Source organism: Moschus berezovskii, chromosome X (assembly GCF_049115385.1).
Source record: "Moschus berezovskii isolate FMDL1 chromosome X, NW_MosBer_1.0, whole genome shotgun sequence".
NCBI lineage: Eukaryota > Metazoa > Chordata > Mammalia > Artiodactyla > Moschidae > Moschus > Moschus berezovskii.
Window position 1 is genome coordinate 8,068,138 of NC_142488.1, and position 19,294 is coordinate 8,087,431.

Consider the following 19,294-nt stretch of genomic DNA (forward strand, 5'->3'; position numbering starts at 1 on the left):
GGCAGACCCAGGCTGTCCACCCAGCCCCAGTCCCTCCAGGTGGACACCTGCAGTGTGTGATTGTATATCGGTCACGTGTGCACTTGTGTGTTTTTACCTCACGTCTGAAAACTCACTGTAAAGAGTCTAGGCGTGGGTAAGTAGCTGGAGAACGTGGTACCCACGCCTCTCACATAGAAGAGCGTAAAGCACCCCTCAGGAGAGCTTTGTGGGGGCAGGGCTGCACACGCCTCCCGCAGCAGAGCTTGCCCTCGCCTCCTTTGCAGGACAGAGCTCAGTCTGCGGGGGGCCGATCTCCCTTTAAGCCCCTTAGGGCTCTCGAAAGACCCTGCAGTGTGTGGGGGTCATCTCCTCCCAAACCCTCTTTGAGTGGTGCCCGTTGCCAACGAGCTCCTCTTCATTCAAAAAAGAGCGTCTTCCTCAACTGCCCTTTGGGAGTGATGATAACCCACTGAAGCGCAGCAAAACGGAACCGTGGAGAAGTTGCTCTTGATCCATCCCTGAGGTTCACAGTCATCCCGGGTTCCCGTGCTGTTGCGGTTGCAGCATCTTTCCTGAGTTTTCTGCTGTCTGTTATTCGTGCGTTCAAAGCTCAGATTCAAGGTTTGCCATTCCTGTGCTTGTTTACTTGTCAGAGATTCGGGAGAAAGCAATTCACTAGAAAAGCATTTGACAATCAGCCAAGTGTGTGTAACTTGTTGTTTAGTCGCCCAGCCACATCTGATTCTTTCGCGACCCCATGGACTGTAGCCCCCCCAACCCCTGCCAGGCTCCTCTGTCAGTGGGATTTTTCGGGCGAGAATACTGGAGTGGGTTGCCACTTCCTTCTGCAGGGAATCTTCCTGACCCAGGGATTGAACCCACATCTCCTGGGTCTCCTGCCTTGGCAGGTGGATTCTTTACCACTGCGCCACCTGGGAAGCCTGCATGTCAGTGCAATGTGTGTCTTGCTCAATATAGCCAAATCGTTTCCATGGGTATGGCCATCGGAGAAAGGTTAGGTGCTGTTGAAGAAGTCCTTAAGGCTTCTTAGGCCACTGCTTCCTCCCTTAAAGGGTGGGGATGATATGAAAAAGCCTCAGATGGTTCCCGGTTCCTTTTTTTAGCTGAGATGAATTACCGCGCTTACCACGATGCCTGTTTCCAAAGTTCATACACCATCGCATTTAAGATCTGCCTGCTCTGAAATTCTAATGTGACCTTCAACGTGTCCAGCTTTGATGTACTTCGTTCTGCCAATCACAGTTCCCTTTCTTCCTTCCAGACTCAGCGAGCCAGTCATCTGGACTGTCAGACACAACAGTGTCCTTTTTCTCCCGGGTTTCTGTCTGTAGACCGAGTGAGGTCTCCTCCGCCACGTGTAAAATGCCACGGTCCCCAAGGTGACATCCTTTTTGCTTTCCCTCCTGCATCATTTACGGGCAGTGGGCTGCTCTTTCTGCAAGTCTAGGTTTCCGTCCCTAACTCACGTCTCATCCCCCAGTCTGGGGATAGGGGATGGGTCTCTCCCCAGCCTCTCCTCAGATCCCCCAGTCTGGGGGAGCCACCTCCAGCTTCTCCGTTGCCTTCTGTACTGCTGTGTTAATTGTGTATTTCCCAAGCGTTCTTCAACATTATCCCACACTGAGAGCATTGCCATTTCCTGTTCCTCCCCTGAAAGAAGAACTTCCTCTGACCCCGTAACCTCATCCAGGTTTCACGTGAAAAATGTCAGAATCACTGTCATATATTTCTCGTTCACGGTATCTTTCCAACTGCCTCCGTGCCCAGTCCTCTCAGCCTGGCCTCCCCGTCAGCCGGGCACTACCTGTATCTTGTCAGTGTTTCCATCTTTTTCATTATTTGGCCTGAGTGACTTTGGCTCCCGTTTATTGAGCATGATCTGTGTGCCAGGCATGGTTCTCAGTTCTTGATGAGTCAGACTGTTTCCCCCTAAGAGGGAGATGGGGCTTCCCTGGTGGCTCAGACGATAAAAAAAGAGTCTGCCTGCAATGCCGTAGACCCAGGTTCGATCCCTGGGTCGGGAAGACCCCCCTGGAGAAGGGCATGGCAACCCACTCCAGTATTCTTGCCTCGAGAATCCCCATGGACAGAGGAGCCTAGCAGGCTACAGTCCACGGGGTTGCAAAGAGTTGGACACGACTGGAGCGACTAACGCTTTCGTTTTCTTTTCAAGAAGTAGAGAGATAGCTGCCTCCATGGTTGACACTTGAGTGACCCAAAGCGCTGAGGAGATAGCGGCTTGCCCAGGTCACGCTGCCAGGAAGTCAGAGAGCTGGAATTCAGAACGCACCCTCTGGCTCCAGAATCTTCTACTTAAATGATTTTTCTTCACTCTAAACGTGGTGGGATGGTTGATTTCTTTTCAGGCATTAAGTCTGCATTCCTGAAATAAACCCCACGTGACCTGGGCATTTTGTCCTCTTCACTGAATTCAGTCTTGTTAACTCTCTATCTGGTATGTTCATGTCTGTTTTACTAAGGGAAGCTAGGCAGTGATGTTCCATTCCAATATTGTCAACAGATTTGCATCTTAGGGTTATACTGGCCTCATCAAACAAGCCAAGGTATCTAAAATTGCTTTCCGAAGGACCTGTAGTCCCATAACTTAGGTCTCTCTCCTGGATTAGTTGGCAGAATCTTCCTTTAAAAGGTATTGTTTGGGTCTCTTATCGCAACCAATCATTTCTGTCTTTGTAGGCCAAAAGCATTCATCAAAAGTACATAGACCATTGAGAGTAGCTGTGTTTCAATAAAACTTTATTTATAATAACAAGCCAGGGGCCAGATTTGGCCCAGAGGATACAGCTTGCAGACTCTTGTCTGAGACTGCCCATAGAATACATATGTTTCTTCCTGTCCAGGGAACCTGGACGCGGTGTTTGTACCCTGACTATTTATTACTTCCGTGTCCTTTGAACATGTCTGTAGTCCTCCCTTGTCTGTACGTGTATTTCCCATCCTTGCTTCTTTTGTACCAGAGACATCATTTTGCCATGTTTGCTTACACCTCAAAGTATTTTGTTAATATTTACAAACATTTTTCCTTCAGTTGAAGCAGTTCACTTTTCCCTAAATTTTCAAATACATCTACTATTGTGTTTGCATAATGCACGATTTTAAAAAATAATCATTTTTAGATTTTAAAATATCTACCCCCGTGCTTTGTAGAATTGTTTCAGGTACCATCAGAGGTACAGGCACTCTCCAGGAATCTGAAGTGCCCGGATGAAGCAGTTGTCAGGATTTTCAGCTCTTCCAAATGTCTCTCGCTGGCCCTGTTGAGTGGTGGGTGGCACTGCCCTAGTGTTGGGGTTGGAAGGAGACGCACGAGAGGAGGAAGTCTTTTTCTCCCCGCCTAGGGAATTAAACAGGCATCTTGACACATGGGCTGCTAAACGTGAGGTTGGCGGTGTTCACAGAGGAGCAGGGGAGGGGTGCAGGCAGAAGGAGGCATTTGAACCAGAACTCTTCAGGGAAGAAAGGAAGCAGAGCATTTCAAGCAAAATCATTAAGAACCCGCGTGAATGTCACAAGGCTCAGCAAAAGCCGGTTACCCCGTTGAGGGGTGAAGAAGCATCCTGGCAAGAAGACCAAAGGATACAGGATGGGGAAGGAAACACAGGGACTCTGGGTCACGGCAGCAGGTGAAGGCCAGGGTGGCCGACGGGAAGCCTGTTGGCTAGCTTTTGAAAATGAAATCTGAAGGCCGAGCGCATCAGGGGTGACCCTCCATGAAAACTGAGACTTCAGCAGAACGGTGTGCGTGCTAAGTCGCTTCAGTCGTGTCCGACTGACTCTGTGCGACCCCATGGACTGTGAGCCCACCAGGCTTCCTCTGTCCATAGGAATTCTTCAGGCAGAATTACTGGAGAGGGTTGCCGTGTCCACCTCCAGGATCTTCCCGACCCAAGGATTGACCCTGCGTCTCCTGCCTTGGAGGCAGACTCTACCATCTCAGCCACCCAGGGAAGGAAGCCCTAGGCAGAATGGCGGCCGAGACTGACCAGTCACTGGGGGACGTGGTGATCCTGTGTTAGGTAAGAAAGAATAGGGGTGTAAAATTCTAGGACCCCAAGCATTAAACGTGTAAAAAATCAGCTTACAGAGGTAAGAGGGACTGGAGGAAATTACCCCAGGGTACGAACAGCAGTTGCATCAAGCATCTAGTGATGTGACTGTTCCCTCTCTCTTCCAAACTGCTTTCTCCTCCCCCTAAGTCGTGCGTGTGTGTTTTTCTTATTATTGCAGTTTTTAATGGTGTCATCCATCATAAATCTCTGTGTTGGCGGTCGTGGTTGAATTCCCCAATTAACAAAATAGCGAGTCCAAACTTTATGAGGGTTCAACGGTTGTTGGGGGTGATGGGGCCAAAAGGGGCTGGCTCCAAACCTTGGCTTCTCTGTGTGGCAGCTGGAAGCCAGGGTTGGGGTCTGGGGGAGCGTGCCCCGAGGCCCCTCGTGGGCGAGCTGCCTCCCCTCACAGTTTGTCGGCCCCGGGAGGAAATAGCACCCTGCATTTATAACCTGCCTAATGCCTTCTCCTCCTGGAGCCCTCCCAGGTTTGGGGGATATTAAACGTCTTGGCAGGTCCGCACTCAGCCGCCACCCCTGGGGTCCAGGCCAGATGTTAGAAGCGAAACCCTATTTTTAACGAGGTTCTCCTGCTATTTCTTTTGGGCGCCTTCCAAGCAGTTCCATTTTACAGCAAATTCCACGTTACGGCAGGTCAGCGGGAGTAGGTCTGCAGCTCTGAGAGCAGCCTGCCTGCGCGCAAGTTTTTCTCCAGCGAGATAGTAGAGAATTAGCACAGAAAGCGGGGGCTGGGGGCGGGGGCGGGGGTTTAGATACAGGTATTGAAATGTAAAGCTGACGTGCCTGTGTGCAGTGATTGCAGATTGCAGAGTCAGAAACAGCTCTCAGCGAATGTTGGTGCTTTTGACCATGAATGAAACTGGGGTTAGCGGTTTTGTGTGGCTTCCCCGGGCAGAAAAGGTAATCCTCTGGCGAGACGAATCCGTCATGTCCAAAAAGAAGAAGGGAACTGATGATAAATTAGCCCCAAAGATGAGGGGATGGTATCTTATTCTCCCGCCTTGTCTGTTTACAGCTTCTCAGTGTGTGTGTGTGTGTGTGTGTGTGTGTGTGTGTGTGTGTGTGTGTGTGTGTGTGTGTGTGTGTGTGTGTGTGTGTGTGTGTGTCTGTGTGTGTGTGTCTGTGTGTGTGTCTGTGTGTGTGTGTCTGTGTGTGTGTGTGTGTGTGTCTGTGTGTGTGTGTCTGTGTGTGTGTGTCTGTGTGTGTGTCTGTGTGTGTGTGTCTGTGTGTGTGTGTGTGTGTCTGTGTGTGTGTGTCTGTGTGTGTGTCTGTGTGTGTGTGTCTGTGTGTGTGTGTGTGTGTGTGTGTGTTCCCCTCTTTGATTTATTGGGCACAGCTGCCACTTAACTGGGCTTCCCTGGTGGCTCAGACAGTAAAGCGTCTGCCTATAATGTGGGAGACCTGGGTTCGATCCCTGGGTTGGGAAGATTCCCTGGAGAAGGAAACGGCAACCCACTCCAGTGCTCTTGCCTGGAAAATTCCATGGATGGAGGAGCCTGGTAGGCTACAGTCCGTGGGGTCACAAAGAGTCGGACCTGACTGAGCAACTTCAGTGGTCCAGCACTTAAGTGGGCTCAGTGGTAAAGGGTCCACCTGCCAGTGTAGGAGTCTTGGATTCGATCAATCCCTGGGTTGGGAAGATCCCCTGGAGAAAGAAATGGCAACGCACTCCAGCATCCCTGTCTGGGAGATCCCATGGTCAGAGGAGCCTGGCGGGTCACAGTCCACGGAGTCCCAGAGAGTGAGACACAGCTTAGTGACTAAACAACAGCTCCCCCTTCACCGCCTTCAGCCTCTCTTCCGTCTTTATTTGTTACCTGTACTCTGCCCAACACCCCCGCGCCCGAATCATGTGGTCTCCCACGCCGAGAGGAAGGCGGGCCGTGTTGCAGGCCGCTGCAGTTCTGTGGCAGAAAACTGTACCATCCAGGAAGAACGGACAGAGGAGAATGGATATGGAGCGCTGACTGCTCTGTGTCCAGGGAAGTTCCAGAAACAGGGAAGCACTGCATATACCTTAGCAGTCCACACGTTTGTTTCCAAAGATGATCCCACTGTCAGGTGCCATTCCCATTTGTTTGTTGTTCAGTTGTGTCCGACTCTTTGCGACCCCATGGACCACAGCACACCAGTCTTCCCTGTCCATCACCAACTCCTGGAGCTTGCTCAAACTCATGTCCATCGAGTCACTGAGGCCATCCAACCATCTCATCTTCTGTCGTCTCCTTCTCTTCCCGCCTTCAATCTTTCCCAGCATCAGGGTCTTTTGCAGTGAGTTCGCTCTTTGCATCGGTGGCCAAAGGATTGGAGCTTCAGTTTCAACATCTGTCCTTCCAGTGAATATTCAGGACTGATTTCCTTTAAGATGGACTGGTTGGATCTCCTTGCAGTCCAAGGGACTCTTGAAGAGTCTTCTCCAGCAACACAGTTCAAAAGCATCAGTTGTTTGGTGCTCAGCCTTTCTTTATTGTCCAGGTCTCACATTCGTACACGACTGCTGGAAAAACCACAGCTTTGACTGTTCAGGCCTTTGTCGGCAAAGTACCGTCTCTGTTTTTTCATACCGTCTCTGTTTTTTCAAACCTAGCTGTCTAGGTTTGTCATGGCTTTTCTTCCGAGGAGCAAGCGTCTTTTCATGTCATGGCTGCAGTCCCCATCTGCAGTGATTTTTGAACTGGTCTTCCATCCGCATAGCCAGTTGGAATGGATGAGAGTGCTGACCAGTGGCTGCTTGGCTTTCATCGATTGTAGGCTTGGACTGATGGCCAGGGCTGGTGGGCTCCTTCTCTCTCTCTCAGAGGTGGCTCTCGTGAAAATCATGTTACAGACTTCCCAAGCACACAGACTCTTAACTCTGTCGTCTGTCCAGTGGGCAACGTTCCCACCGAGCTGCTGGCTCACCCTCGTTTTCATAAAGCTGTAGTCTCAGTTCCTGTCTATTTCTTGGCGATGTGGTCCCTGTTGCGGTAAGGTTTCTTGTAGCCCTGGCGGCATGGCGTGGCCCCTTCCCACAGAAACTGCAGGTCACGGGTTCGTCTCTCGGTGGCCTTAATCCTCTGCGTGTCCTCCCTCAGTCGCCTCCATAAATCAAGATCTCTCGGGTTCAGTTGGGATGATGAGGTCGTTCCTTCCTCTATACAGAATTTGAGAATTGAAAGGGACCTTGGCAATCCCCTAATTCCACCTGTTTGTTGGTCAGAGAAGGAAGCCAACGAGGGCAGGCCCAGGCTGGTGAAGTGTGTTCTCTCCGCGAATAGAGAGTTGTTATTGATCAGTCGCTCAGCCATGTCCGACTTTCTGCGACCCCACGGACTGCAACACGCCAGGCCTCCCTGTCCATCACCATCTCCCGGAGTTTGCTCAGACTCATGTCTGTTTGAGTCAGTGATGCCATCCGGCCAACTCATCCTCTGTCGCCCCCCTTTGTAATAAAAAGAAACTATAGCAGATGCGTGGAATGTTCTTCAAAGACTTAGCAACTGAGCAGCAACACACCCTCTGGTGACAAGCAAAAGTATTTCCAGCTGTGGCCCATATCTTCCTCTGGCTGACAGAAGTGCCCGCACTTTACAACCACGAACCACGGTTGTAGGCCAAGGGAGCAGAGTCTTAAGCAGAGGTGTCCTGCGGGAAAGTGGTCTGTATGCTGCTTGCAAAGGCAGCCTGGTGAGGCATAGTGACAGATAGCCAAGCTTCTTATCGCAGGAAATGAGAGGCTTCCAAGGCCACGCTCGGGTCTGCAGACACTTCACTGCTTTTGAGAAGGAGAGTGAGTCCTTGGTTCCTCGTGTCAGATCAGCCAGGTCACTGTGACGGTCTTGGGTCCCATCGACTGGCACCGAGAAAGCTCTTATCCTGCCGGCCGACACTTGGGGAAGCCCCCGGTGAACAGCGGCTCCTGGTACTGTCACCTTGTCAGTCACACAGAGCAGAAGGCGCGTCTCAGGGCCTTTCCGGCTGCTGTGACAAAAGGCTGCAGACCGAGTGGCTCGTAAACACGAGCGGTTTCTCACCATTACGGAGGATGGGAGTTCCCAGGTGCCGGCGGAGTCACTGCGGGCTGCTGAAAGGCCAGGAAGGTGTTGTGGGAAGAAAGTTGTATGTCATCCTGCAGATAACAGTCGGGAACTTAGTGTTTACCCGTGTCGGTTTGGACACTAACTCCGTTCGTGAGGACCCCACCCTTGTGTCCTGATCACCTCCCTGACACCACCTTCAGATCAGTTTAGTTCAGTCGCTCAGTCGTGTCCAACTCTTTGCGACCCCATGAATCACAGCACGCCAGGCCTCCCTGTCCATCACCAACTCCCGGAGTTCACTCAAACCCATGTCCATTGAGTCGGTGATGCCATCCAACCATCTCATCCTCTGTCATCCACTTCTCCTCCCGCCTCCAATCCCTCCCAGCATCAGGGTCTTTTCCAGTGAGTCAACTCGTCACATGAGGTGGCCAAAGTATTGAACTTTCAGCTTTAGCATCAGTCCTTCCAATGAACACCCAGGACTGATCTCCTTTAGGATGGACTGGTTGGATCTCCTTGCAGTCCGAGGGGCTCTCAAGAGTCTTCTCCAACACCACAGTTCGAAAGCAGACACCACCACCTTAGGAAGTGCATTTTCAGTGTATGAATGTTGGGAGACAGGCATTTAGTCCATAGCAGTAAGAAATGGAAGAAGGGATACGGGGGAGACCGTGACCCTTGCTTTCGTGTGGTCTGTCTCTGTGGGTCCACATATATGTATGCACACGTGTCTGTGGATATATGGGCTTCCCAGGTGGCACAGTTGGTAAAGAATCCACCTGCCAGTGTAGGAGATGTCAGAGATATGGGTTCGATCCCTGGGTCAGGATGATCCCCTGGAGGAGGAAATGGCAACCCACTGCAGTATTCCTGCCTGGAGAATCCCCGTGGACAGAGGAGCCTGGTGGGCTACAGTCCATGGGGTCGCAAAGAGTCAGACACGACTGAGCAGCAAACACTTGTACTTTCACTTGAGGCCCATACTGTATCTCTTGCGACAGCTCAGCTCTGCCATTGCAGTGTAAAAGTGAAGTCACTCAGTCGTGTCCAACTCTTTGTGACCCCAAGGACTGTAGCCTTCCAGGTTCCTCCGTCCATGGAATTTTCCAGGCAAGACTACTGGAGTGGGTTGCCGTTTCCTTCGCCAGGGGATCTTCCGGAGTCAGGGATCGAACCCAGGTCTCCCGCATTGCAGGCAGACGCTTTACCATCTGAGCCACCAGGGAAGCCCATTGCCGTGTGAAAGCAGTCACAGATAGCATATCAACTCATGGGCCATGACTACTCCAGTAAAAACTTATAAATACAGGCAGCGTGAGCCCTGGGCTGCATATCCCTGGTCTAGACAATTTTCATATCGTGCCCGCTGGCTTTGGATAGCTGTCAGTATTCCCAGTATTAAGTCTATGAAATCCTTAATAAAGACTATGCCTTTAGTGCCTCAGACAAGTCTCTTTAATGTTAAGAGTTGGCCATGCTTGGTCGTTTGCAACTCTTTGTGACCCCACGGGACTATACAGTCGACGGGATTCTCCAGGCCAGAATAGTGGAGTGGGTAGCCTTTCCCTTCTGCAGGGGGTCTTCCCCACCCAGGTGCCTTTGTTTCAGCTGAAGGTAGACCACCGCCCACACAGCTGCCCCGAATATGACGTGTCTGCCTTTCTCCGCTGAATAAGCAGTGTTTCCAAGGACCAGTGAGTGATTCTTTAGCAGGTTCTGCTGATTAATCAGGCCGGCATTAATTGGGCAGGATGGTTCACTGCACAGCTCCAGTGGTTTGGGAGGCCATTTGTGAAAGAGGTCTGGCTTAGCGGTTTAGCAGGAAACAAAGCATGTGCTTAGTTTTTAATCTTTTGGGTTGCCTCGTGGGTGAGACACATCCAGGCACACGCTGGTTTCCTCATGAGACTAGCTTCTTCACCCCAGATGGGAAGCACAGTGCTCTTCAAGATCTTTTTTTTTTTTAATGTATTATTTTTATTGAAGTGTAGTAAGATCTACAATATGTGTTAGTTTCAGGTGTTTAGCGAGTGAAAGTCGCTCAGTTGTGTCCAGCTCTTTTTCGACTCCGTGGACTAAGGGATTCTCCAGGCCAGTATACTGGAGTGGGTAGCCTTTGCCTTCTCCAGGGGATCTTCCATCCCAGGGATCGAACGCGGGTCTCCCGCATTGCAGGCAGCTTCTCTACCAGCTGAGCCACCAGGGAAGCCCCATAAATGTATATATTTATATTCCTTTTAAACTTCTGTTACTTTACGGGTTACTGCACAGCATTGACTATGGTTCTTTGTGCCATGCAGTAGCTCCTTGCTGGTTATCTGTTCTGTGTATGATAGTGTGTCTCGGTTAATCCCATACTGCTAATTATCCCTTCCCTACCTTCCCCTTGAGTAAGTTTGTTTTCTAAATCTGGGTGTCTGTTTCTGTTTTATAAAGAAGTTCATTAGTGCTTTTTTAATTTTTTTCGGAACTCCATATATAAGTGATATCATTTGGTTTTTCTCTTTGTCCATCTGACTCACTTAAGTTAGTATGATAATGTCTGGTTCCATCCACGTTGCTGCAGGTGGCATTGTTTCGTTCTTCGTCTTGGCTCAGTGATGTTCCATTTTCTCTATGTACCATGTCTTCTTTATCCGTTCACCTGCTGATGGACGGCTAGGTTGTTTGCCTGTCTTGAGTATTGTGAATAGTGCTTCAGTGAACAGATGGGTGCATGCTTAACTCTTGATGGCCTTGTTGCGCCTTACAAGAAATGTAGCATAAAATCCACCTTTCCCTTGGTGGATTAGACAGTACAGAATCCGCCTGTAATGCAGGAGACCTGGGTTTGATCCCTGAGTTGGGAAGATCCCCCGGGGGACGGCATGGCAACCCACTCCTGTATACTTTCCTGGAGAATCCCATGGACAGAGGAGCCTGGCAGGCTACAGTCCATGGAGGTCACAGAGAGTCAGACACGACTGAGTGACTCAGCACATGCAAACCTTTCCCATCTTATCATGATTATACCCTTTTTTCTCCTCAGAAATACTCTTGACTTTACCTGGTTATCGCGCACCCCCTCACCCCCCATCCCCGCCGTGCCATTGCTACATGTTACCTGAATTCTCTGACTTGCTTTTCAGTGGCAGCAATCCACCCATAGTGTTTATAAATGAAGCAGAAGTGTGCGTGGTGTAGACCTGAGGAGTGTGTCATTTAGGGGGGCTGTGGTTCCCGTGGGTCTTTGGTTCTCTGCCATAGTGGGGTTAGTTAGACATTTTGGTTGTCTTGACTGTGGAAGGCTTGCTACTAACATCTAGTGTGTAAATGAGATGTCCCTACTGGTGCAGTGATTAGAACTCCAGACTTTGACTGCCACGGCCATGGGTTGAGTCCCACATGCTATGCAGGGCAGCCACACACACACATTTACAAACTCCAAAACAGAAAACAAACATCTAGCGTGTAGACATCATAGGTGCTGCTAGCCATCTTGTAATGCCTAGGACATAACACCCCTCACAACAAAGAACAGTTCGGTCCAAATGTCACGGTTGAGAAACCTTCCAGAGGAGTGCTTCATCGGGGACGCCTCCTACTGAGCAGTGGGCAGGTCTGCGAGCTTCAGCGACTGCTCCAGTGAACACCAACGGCACTCACACTGAACTGTCAGGTGGATTGGTCATCCAGGTGCCACCAAGCTCTCTGTTCTGCCCCTTTTCACCAACTTCCACGCCTGCCACTGAGCCAGTCCTGAGTGTTTCCGTCTCTACCCGCTGATACTCTGTTCTTTGTTCCTCCATGTCTGGTTGAGTGGAAGAAGGGGTGTGCTGAAAGCTGATCAAGCTTAAGGCACAGAAGCTATAGGATTGGCAAACTGCAAGTGAATATGCTCAGTAGCCCTGGAGTCCAATTGGGAGGAATGGGTGCTGATGGTGGTGGAGGCTGGGCCGCCCCAAGGGTAGCATCCTTTCTGGAGATGGCAGTCTTCCAAGGTGACTGCAGACTGAATTTTGCAAGCCTCCCCCCAATACATTGGTTTAAACATAACCCGGGTCCATAGAGTCAAAGCTACAGTTTTTTCCGTATTTATGTATGGATGTGAGAGTTGGACCATAAAGAAAGCTGAGCCCTGAAGAACTGATGCTTTTGAACTGTGGTGTTGGAGAAGACTCTTGCGAGTCCCTTGGACTGCAAGGAGATCCAACCGGTCCATCGTAAAGGAAATCAGTCCTGAATGTTCATTGGAAGGACTGATGTTGAAGCTGAAACTCCAATACTTTGACCACCTGATGTGAAGAACTGACTCATTGGAAAAGACCCTGATGCTGGGAAAGACTCAAGGCAGGAGGAGAAGGGGACGACAGAGGATGAGATGGTTGTATGGCATCACTGACTCGATGGACACGAGTTTAAGCAAGCTCCAGGAAATGGTGAAGGACAGAGGAACCTGGCGTGCTGCAGTCCATGGGTTTGCAGAGTCGGACACAGCTAAGCAACTGAACAACTATCCCCAGATAATATTTGGAAGTTCAGCCTTTAGGAGTTGATCAGGTCCTGAGGATGGGGCCTGCGTGAATGCGGTTAGTGCCCTTGTAAGAGGCCCCACAGAGCTTTATTGCTCCTGAGATTACGGGGAAAACATAGTTATTTGTGTGGTCCGTAAAGTGGTTCTGAGCAGACACTGAACGTGCCAGTGCCTTGATATTGGAGTTTAGCCTCCGGAACTGTGAGAAATAAATGTCTGTGGCTGACACCACGCAGCCTGTGGGATTTTCTTACAGCAGCTGAAATGGAAAAGACATATACCAGAAGTGTGACCTCTCTCTGACTGCTGCTCCCACAGTTGCTAAGATGTTATTTGTCGGGGGCCCTGGCCACAGTACACGCTGTGCCCTGGGGGAACACTCCGAAGAAGGTTCTAGGCGGAATTTTGTGGTGGGCTGAGAGACGGGTGTCCAGCCACGAGCTTGGCGCTAGTTCGTGACATGCGTCAGACCTTGAGGGTGATCTCAGGACCAGATCATAAGGGTACAAGGGAGAGATTGCAGGTGGTCCTGTGTGTGCTTAGTCGTTCAATCATGTCCGACTCATTGTGACCCCGTTGGCTCCTCTGTCCGTGGGGATTCTCCAGGCAAGAATACTGGAGTGGGTTGCCATTCCCTTCTCCAGGGGATGTTCCCAACCCAGGGATCGAACCCAGGTCCTCCGGCACTGCAGGCAGATTCTTTAACCGTCTGAGCCAGCAGGGAGGGGAGGTGGTCGTGGGGAGGCTTACATGAATTAAGAAGCGTTCTTCAATCAGAAGCAAGACCTGGTCATCTGTGGGCACCGTGTCGGGGCTGGTGGGTGGCGTCTTGTTATTACCCTAGTGGGTGTGGTTCTGCTCTGGACCTTGTGAACATACCAGGAGGGAAGTAGATGACTCTCAGTCCGGCGTCCTGTCCTATCTGCTGGTGGAGACATGGATAAGGAGATGGAAACAGTCAGTGGGTCAGATGGGCACCCGGGAAGAATTCTACAAGACAGAAGCCACTGTGGCCCAGAGTATGAAGGAAGGGAGTCCGTGGGGTTGGGGCGTCTCTCAGCCGATGATATCCACTCGCTCCTTCTGTGTCCGCTGACCTGGGGTTTTTCTCGTGCACCCTTGCTGGAAACTGCGTGAGAGAGCTTGGAGATTAAGTAAGACTCTGTGTGTGGTGGCGGAGATGCAGAGAATAAGGTCGTTGGTGAAGAACAGGGGTGGATGTTTCTGTTGCGGCGGGAGTGGTTAGGGCAAAGGAGGGCCAGAGAAGAGAAACAAGTCAGAAGGAAAAACATAAGGCCGATTTGCAAAGGGCCTTCCTTGGCTCATGCCCTTCCAACAACAGGAGCGCAGGGACCCTGTGTTGGAGAGAGAGCCTCCCAAGTGCTCTCTTGCACAGTCTCATGTAGGTGGTTCCGGCTTGTAAAGAAATAACACAGGAAGTTAATAGCAGGCTCTACAGTATTACTCTGGAAATAAATATGAATCAAGTGCCTATGGCATATATTCTTAATAATCAGGCCACGAGGGGGAGGGGTGGGGGGAGAGAAAGCGACGTTTGCAGACAGGGCTGTCCTTGTGTGGAGCAACATTGCCATCTTGCTGGCCGTTCCGTGTATTGCAGAGGCTGGCTGTATTTGTTGACCCAAACGGAGGCTGGGGGCGGGCGGCCCATCATCCGGCTGATGAAGGGGGTGTCCTAGGAATGCGAGGTGGGGAGGCAGTGTGCAGGCTCCCCTGTGAGACTCCCGGCTAACGCCCCTACCCACCCCAGCACATAGGATGAGACGGTCTTGATGGGAAGATGTTCACAAGTGATGGGGGTGGGGGTGCCCGGGACCCCCCCCCCCAGCAGGTGACAGAGCAGAGGGGAAACTTATGCCTCAGACCGTTCCCTCCCCAACCCAAAGGCCCAGGAAAACCTCCTTCCTGGCCCTGCAGCGCCCTTCATTGACACAGGCCTTGTTTGTTACTGCAGTTTCCTTGTTTGAATTGCGCCTTGTTTGTGATGTGTAGTCACTGGCCCAATCTTTCTCTCTGCATATTTTCATCCAAGCAGCTCCTCGCATGCCTTATCTGTGAGCACCTCTCACCTGCCCAGTGTTGTCGGTGGGTTTGTGCAGAGATACTTGACGAGGGTACTGCAGGGGCTTTGCAGGGTGTGGGGGACCCTTCAGCCTTTAGTCAAGGGCAGGAGTGGGGAACATGCCCAGTTCCATAAAGCGACTCAAGGTTACCCTGCGTTGGGTGCAGAACCGCCTCGTGTTTTTTCCCACGGTTGGTGGTGAGCTTCGTTTGCCCCGAACGCTGGGAGGGGGCTTCTGCCAGCAAACATCAGCGTGAGCTTCTGAAAGGAGTTGTGCAGAACCCAGGCACACAGAGCCTGGAGTCCGACTTCTGTAACGTCTACCCCGGGGCAGACTGTGGCCTCTCTTGCTTTTAATAACGCTGGAAAGGGTTGGGTGGGAGGGGAGGGGGAAACTTCCCTGGCAGTCCAGTGGTTAAGACTCCCGAGCTCCCAGTGCAGCGGTGGCGGTCGGGGGCACGGGTTCGATCCCTGGTCTAGGAACTAAGATCCCACTTGCAGCACTTGGTAGCCAAAAATTAAAAAAAAAAAAAAAAAAGTTGTTTCTTTGTTTAAAAAAAAAAATAATAATAATGGCACCGGAAAGCCGCTGCTTTCTTTCCTTTCTTTTTTTTTTTTTTTAAGCCTCTGCTTTTTTACCAGCTGTTTCACGCAGGCACACGTTGGTCTGCCGTCTGTGTCTGGGACACCGCCCATGACCTCCCACACCAGAGGCCGGGCGTCCTATGACCACGTCCCCACCTGCTGCCCCCTACTCGTCAGGGACGTGTGACCCCCAGGGATGCCTGCTATAAGGCCAGGCCTCACGGAACCCCACCCACCCCGTGTTCCTGCAGGTTTTTCCCACTCGGCGTTCACATTCGGTATCGAGAGCCATATCAGCCAGTCCAACATCAATGGGACGCTAGTGCCGCCCGCCGCCCTCATCTCCATCCTGCAGAAGGGCCTGCAGTATGTGGAGGCCGAAATCAGCATCAACGAGGTAACGTGGGCCCTCCTCCTGGGGCTGGGGAGGCGGGGGGAGCAGGACGCAGGCCCTGCAGCACGCGCCCCGCTGCGGGGAGCCTGGGTGCTGCCTGCCGACTCTGTGGGCTTTCCAGCCCGACAGGAGGCAGTCTCCTCTTTCATCTCCTTACATCGGGGTGCCTGGGATCTTCTGCTGGCAACGTGCCCCCATCTAAGTCTCTTTTTTCCATAAAACATGTGTGGGGATAGGAATACAGGACCCCAGCTCTCAGATTGTGTGATGCCGTGATTGGATTTCCCTACACACACAGATACACACAAACGCACACACACGTTAACAGGTACGTATACGGACACGCATACCCACACAGGCACACACACACACACGCGCACATACAACACACACATATGGGCTTCCCTTGTAAAGGCAAAGAATTTTCAGCTGAGAAAGAATCTGCCTGCAAAGCAGGAGACCCAGGTTTGATTCCTGGATCGGGAAGAGCCACTGGAGAAGGAATAGGCTACCCACTCCAGTGTTCTTGGGCTTCCCTGGTGCCTCAACTGGTAAAGAATCCACCTGCAATGCAGGGGACCTGGGTTCAGTCGTGGACTTGGGAAGATCCCCTGGAGAAGGGAACGGCTCCCCACTCCAGGATTCTGGCCCGGAGAAGGGGTTGCAAAAGTCAGACACGACCGAGTGACTTTCACACACACACATACAGACACACAAACACACATACAGACACACACACACGCAGTTTCCATGTGTTTCATCTCCGTACCTTCTCTCCCTCGGCAATTCAGAACCCAGCATTGCCTAGAGGAGACTAAAAGGTCGTCTCATTTGTCATTTTGCTTTCCGACTGTTATACGTGAGACGGTGTGTGTTCAGAGTTTAGGCAAGGATGTGTTTTATTACTCTGTGGTGTCACTACCTTTTGCATAATCGTCATCCGTCTGGGACGTGAATATGCAAAGAAGGAAGGTTGGCAGAGAAGCTGACTGCCCCGCCTGTCAACACTGGCCACTCTGGGCAGAATCGGGGGGTGAGGGTGGCTTTTTTTTTTTCCATTGTTTTCAGTTGTTTCCTCATTTTCAGATATCGTGTAGTATCCGATAGTCAGCTGGGGTGCTGTTTCATTCGAGTTACTGTGTAGTTGATACCTCCGTCCTTCAGTTCTTCCTGATTTATGAGGAAAAGGCGGTCTAAAACCTGTCTGAACATCTAGGAGACACAGGGAGAGACCCTGAGTTCCGTGTGACTCTGACAATCAGAGCACCTTCTCAGCAAAGGACTCTGTCACTCTCCTGTCTTTTCTAAGCGGGTAGGGAGATTTTTTTTTTCCCATGGTTGATGGAAACTAGGAAACTCAGAGGAAGCTGAGAAAACAGGCGTGCTATGAGTCAGAGCCTGATTCGGGGCGGGCAGGACTGTCCAGCTTGAGCCCGAGACTTGTCAGAGCATCCGGCGAGGGCAGGGTCTCTCTCCCTCTGCGCTCTCCACTCTGGAGGACCACACCTTTCCTCCCTGGGGGTGGAGTGGGGGCACATCCTGTGCACTGCAGGATGTTGGGTGGCATGTCTGGTCCCTCCCTGCTACATGCCAGGTGTACCCCCTGCAGTCGTGACCACCAGACACGCCTCCAGATTTTCCCAGATGCCCCCCCCCCCGGCCCTGAGGAGCAGGATCGCCTCCTTGCATTGAGAACACTGCAGCCCTGCGGTCGTGACGGGAAATAGGAGGCTTGGGGTGGCCCCCTCACGTGTGGGTTCACGTTGCTATTGGCCGAGTGCTGGGTGTCTATGGGCCACCCCTTCGCAGTCCCAGTCCGGGCCAGCCCCCCACGCCTCCCCGGGGCCTCAGGCACCTGCGTTTCCGACCCAGGAGACACCCAGCCGGAGCTGACCCACCCCGCTCCCCGGGCCTCTGTCCGCAGGATGGCACGGTGTTCGACGGCCGCCCCATAGAGTCGCTGTCCCTGATCGACGCGGTGATGCCGGACGTGGTGCAGACGCGGCAGCAGGCCTTCCGGGAGAAGCTGGCCCAGCAGCAGGCGGCCGCGGCCGCAGCAGCAGCGGCGGCGGCGGCAGCAGCCACAACGGCAGCCCCCGCGGCCGTTTCCCAGCAGAACCCACCAAAGAACGGCGAGGCCACGGTCAACGGGGAGGAGAACGGAGCACACGCCGTCAGTGAGTGCGGGGTGCCCGGTCCCGGCGGGCTTCTCTGGTGTCCTCCGAGCCTGGCTGGGTCCGCTGGATGGTGCCCTGCAGGCCTTGGCTGGCGTTGGCTTACTTTGCACCTAGGAGGCCTTCTTGCTCCAATTTTCCCATCGAAATCCTTAGATGTGGTTGGTTTGTTTCATTGGAGGATGCAGTATCGTGTTGGTTTCTGCCATCCGTCTACACCAGCATCTGCATAGGTTGTACATAGGTCTCCTGCCGTCCATCAACGCGAATCAGCCATGGGTATACACACGTCCCCTCCCTCCTGAAGCTCCCTCCCAGCCCATCTCATCCCTCTTGGTTATTTACAGAGCTCCCTACATCACGACAGCGTATTCCCGTGCATGTGTGCACGACGTCACGTCCATCACGTCTGCCTCTTTTGCAACCCCCATGGGCTGTCGCCCGCCAGGCTCCTCTGTCCACGGGCTTCTGCCGGCACCAGTACTGGAGCGGGTCGCCGTCTCCTCCACCCAGGGGCTCTTCCCAAGCCGGGGATCGAAGCCCCGTCTCTTGCAGGGGCAGGCGGGTTCTTTACCACGAGCACCACGTGGGAAGCCCCAGCACGTTCCTGCTGGCAGTCTGATTTTATACGTGGTACCGATGACATGACTTTCTAATCCCTGCACATCCTCAGCTGTAGGAGTCCTGCTGCCGTGTGAACACCGCCCAGCTCAGGAGGGTCTCGTCTCTGGAGGCCCCCTGCACTGTCCTGCCCTGCGGACAGATTCTGACGTGACACTCAGAGCCCAGGGTCACTGAGAGGTCACCAGGCCCAGATAGTGGATGCTGGCTAATGCGGTTGGTTGCAGCAGAGTCCCTGTTAGCTAATGCCCAAAAGTGTGTGCAAAATAAGGCAGGGAGCCTCAAGTTAGAGGGTGCTTAGTTGCTCAGTCATATCCAACTCTTTGCAACCTCATGAACTGTAGCCCGCCAGGCTCCTCTGTCCATTGGATGCTCCAGGCAAGAACACTGGAGCCATTCCCTTCTCCAGGGGATCTTCCCGACCCAGGGATTGGACCTGCGTCTCCTGCATTGGTAGGTGGATTCTATACCATCCGAGCTACCAGGGAAGGCCAGAGAACCTCCTGCTTACAAATCAGAGACAGCTTCAAGGACGTTCTACATTCAGAGTGTACGTGTGTGTGCGTGCATGTAAGCCTCTGCCAGTGCGTGTGTGTTCTTCCCTATTTTGAACACACCCTTCCCTCTGAGCTGCTCTGCACTCCCGAAGGGGAAGATTGTCATGTCCGGGCTGAGGCTGCTCCCCACTGGAGTCGGGACACGGCTCCACCGCTGGGCTGAGAGAAGGGCCAGGCTGCCATGCAGGATGGCTTCAAGAACTGTCTGTGCAGTGTCAAATCAAGTGACCTTCCAATAGTCATTGCTCACA

At 52.3% G+C, this 19,294-nt stretch overlaps 1 protein-coding gene across 8 annotated transcripts in view; it reads left to right on the forward strand.

The window, feature by feature from the left end:
• LOC129557897 (F-box-like/WD repeat-containing protein TBL1X) overlaps positions 1-19,294 on the forward strand; it is a 258,767-nt gene that overhangs the window by 215,726 nt on the left and 23,747 nt on the right. For all 8 annotated transcript variants that reach the window (XM_088833984.1, XM_088833980.1, XM_088833981.1 and 5 more), the window contains 2 exons: positions 15,549-15,694; positions 17,616-17,868. In XM_088833984.1, coding sequence (XP_088690110.1) covers positions 15,549-15,694; positions 17,616-17,868 — 399 coding nt within the window. The remainder of the gene's footprint in view (positions 1-15,548; positions 15,695-17,615; positions 17,869-19,294) is intronic.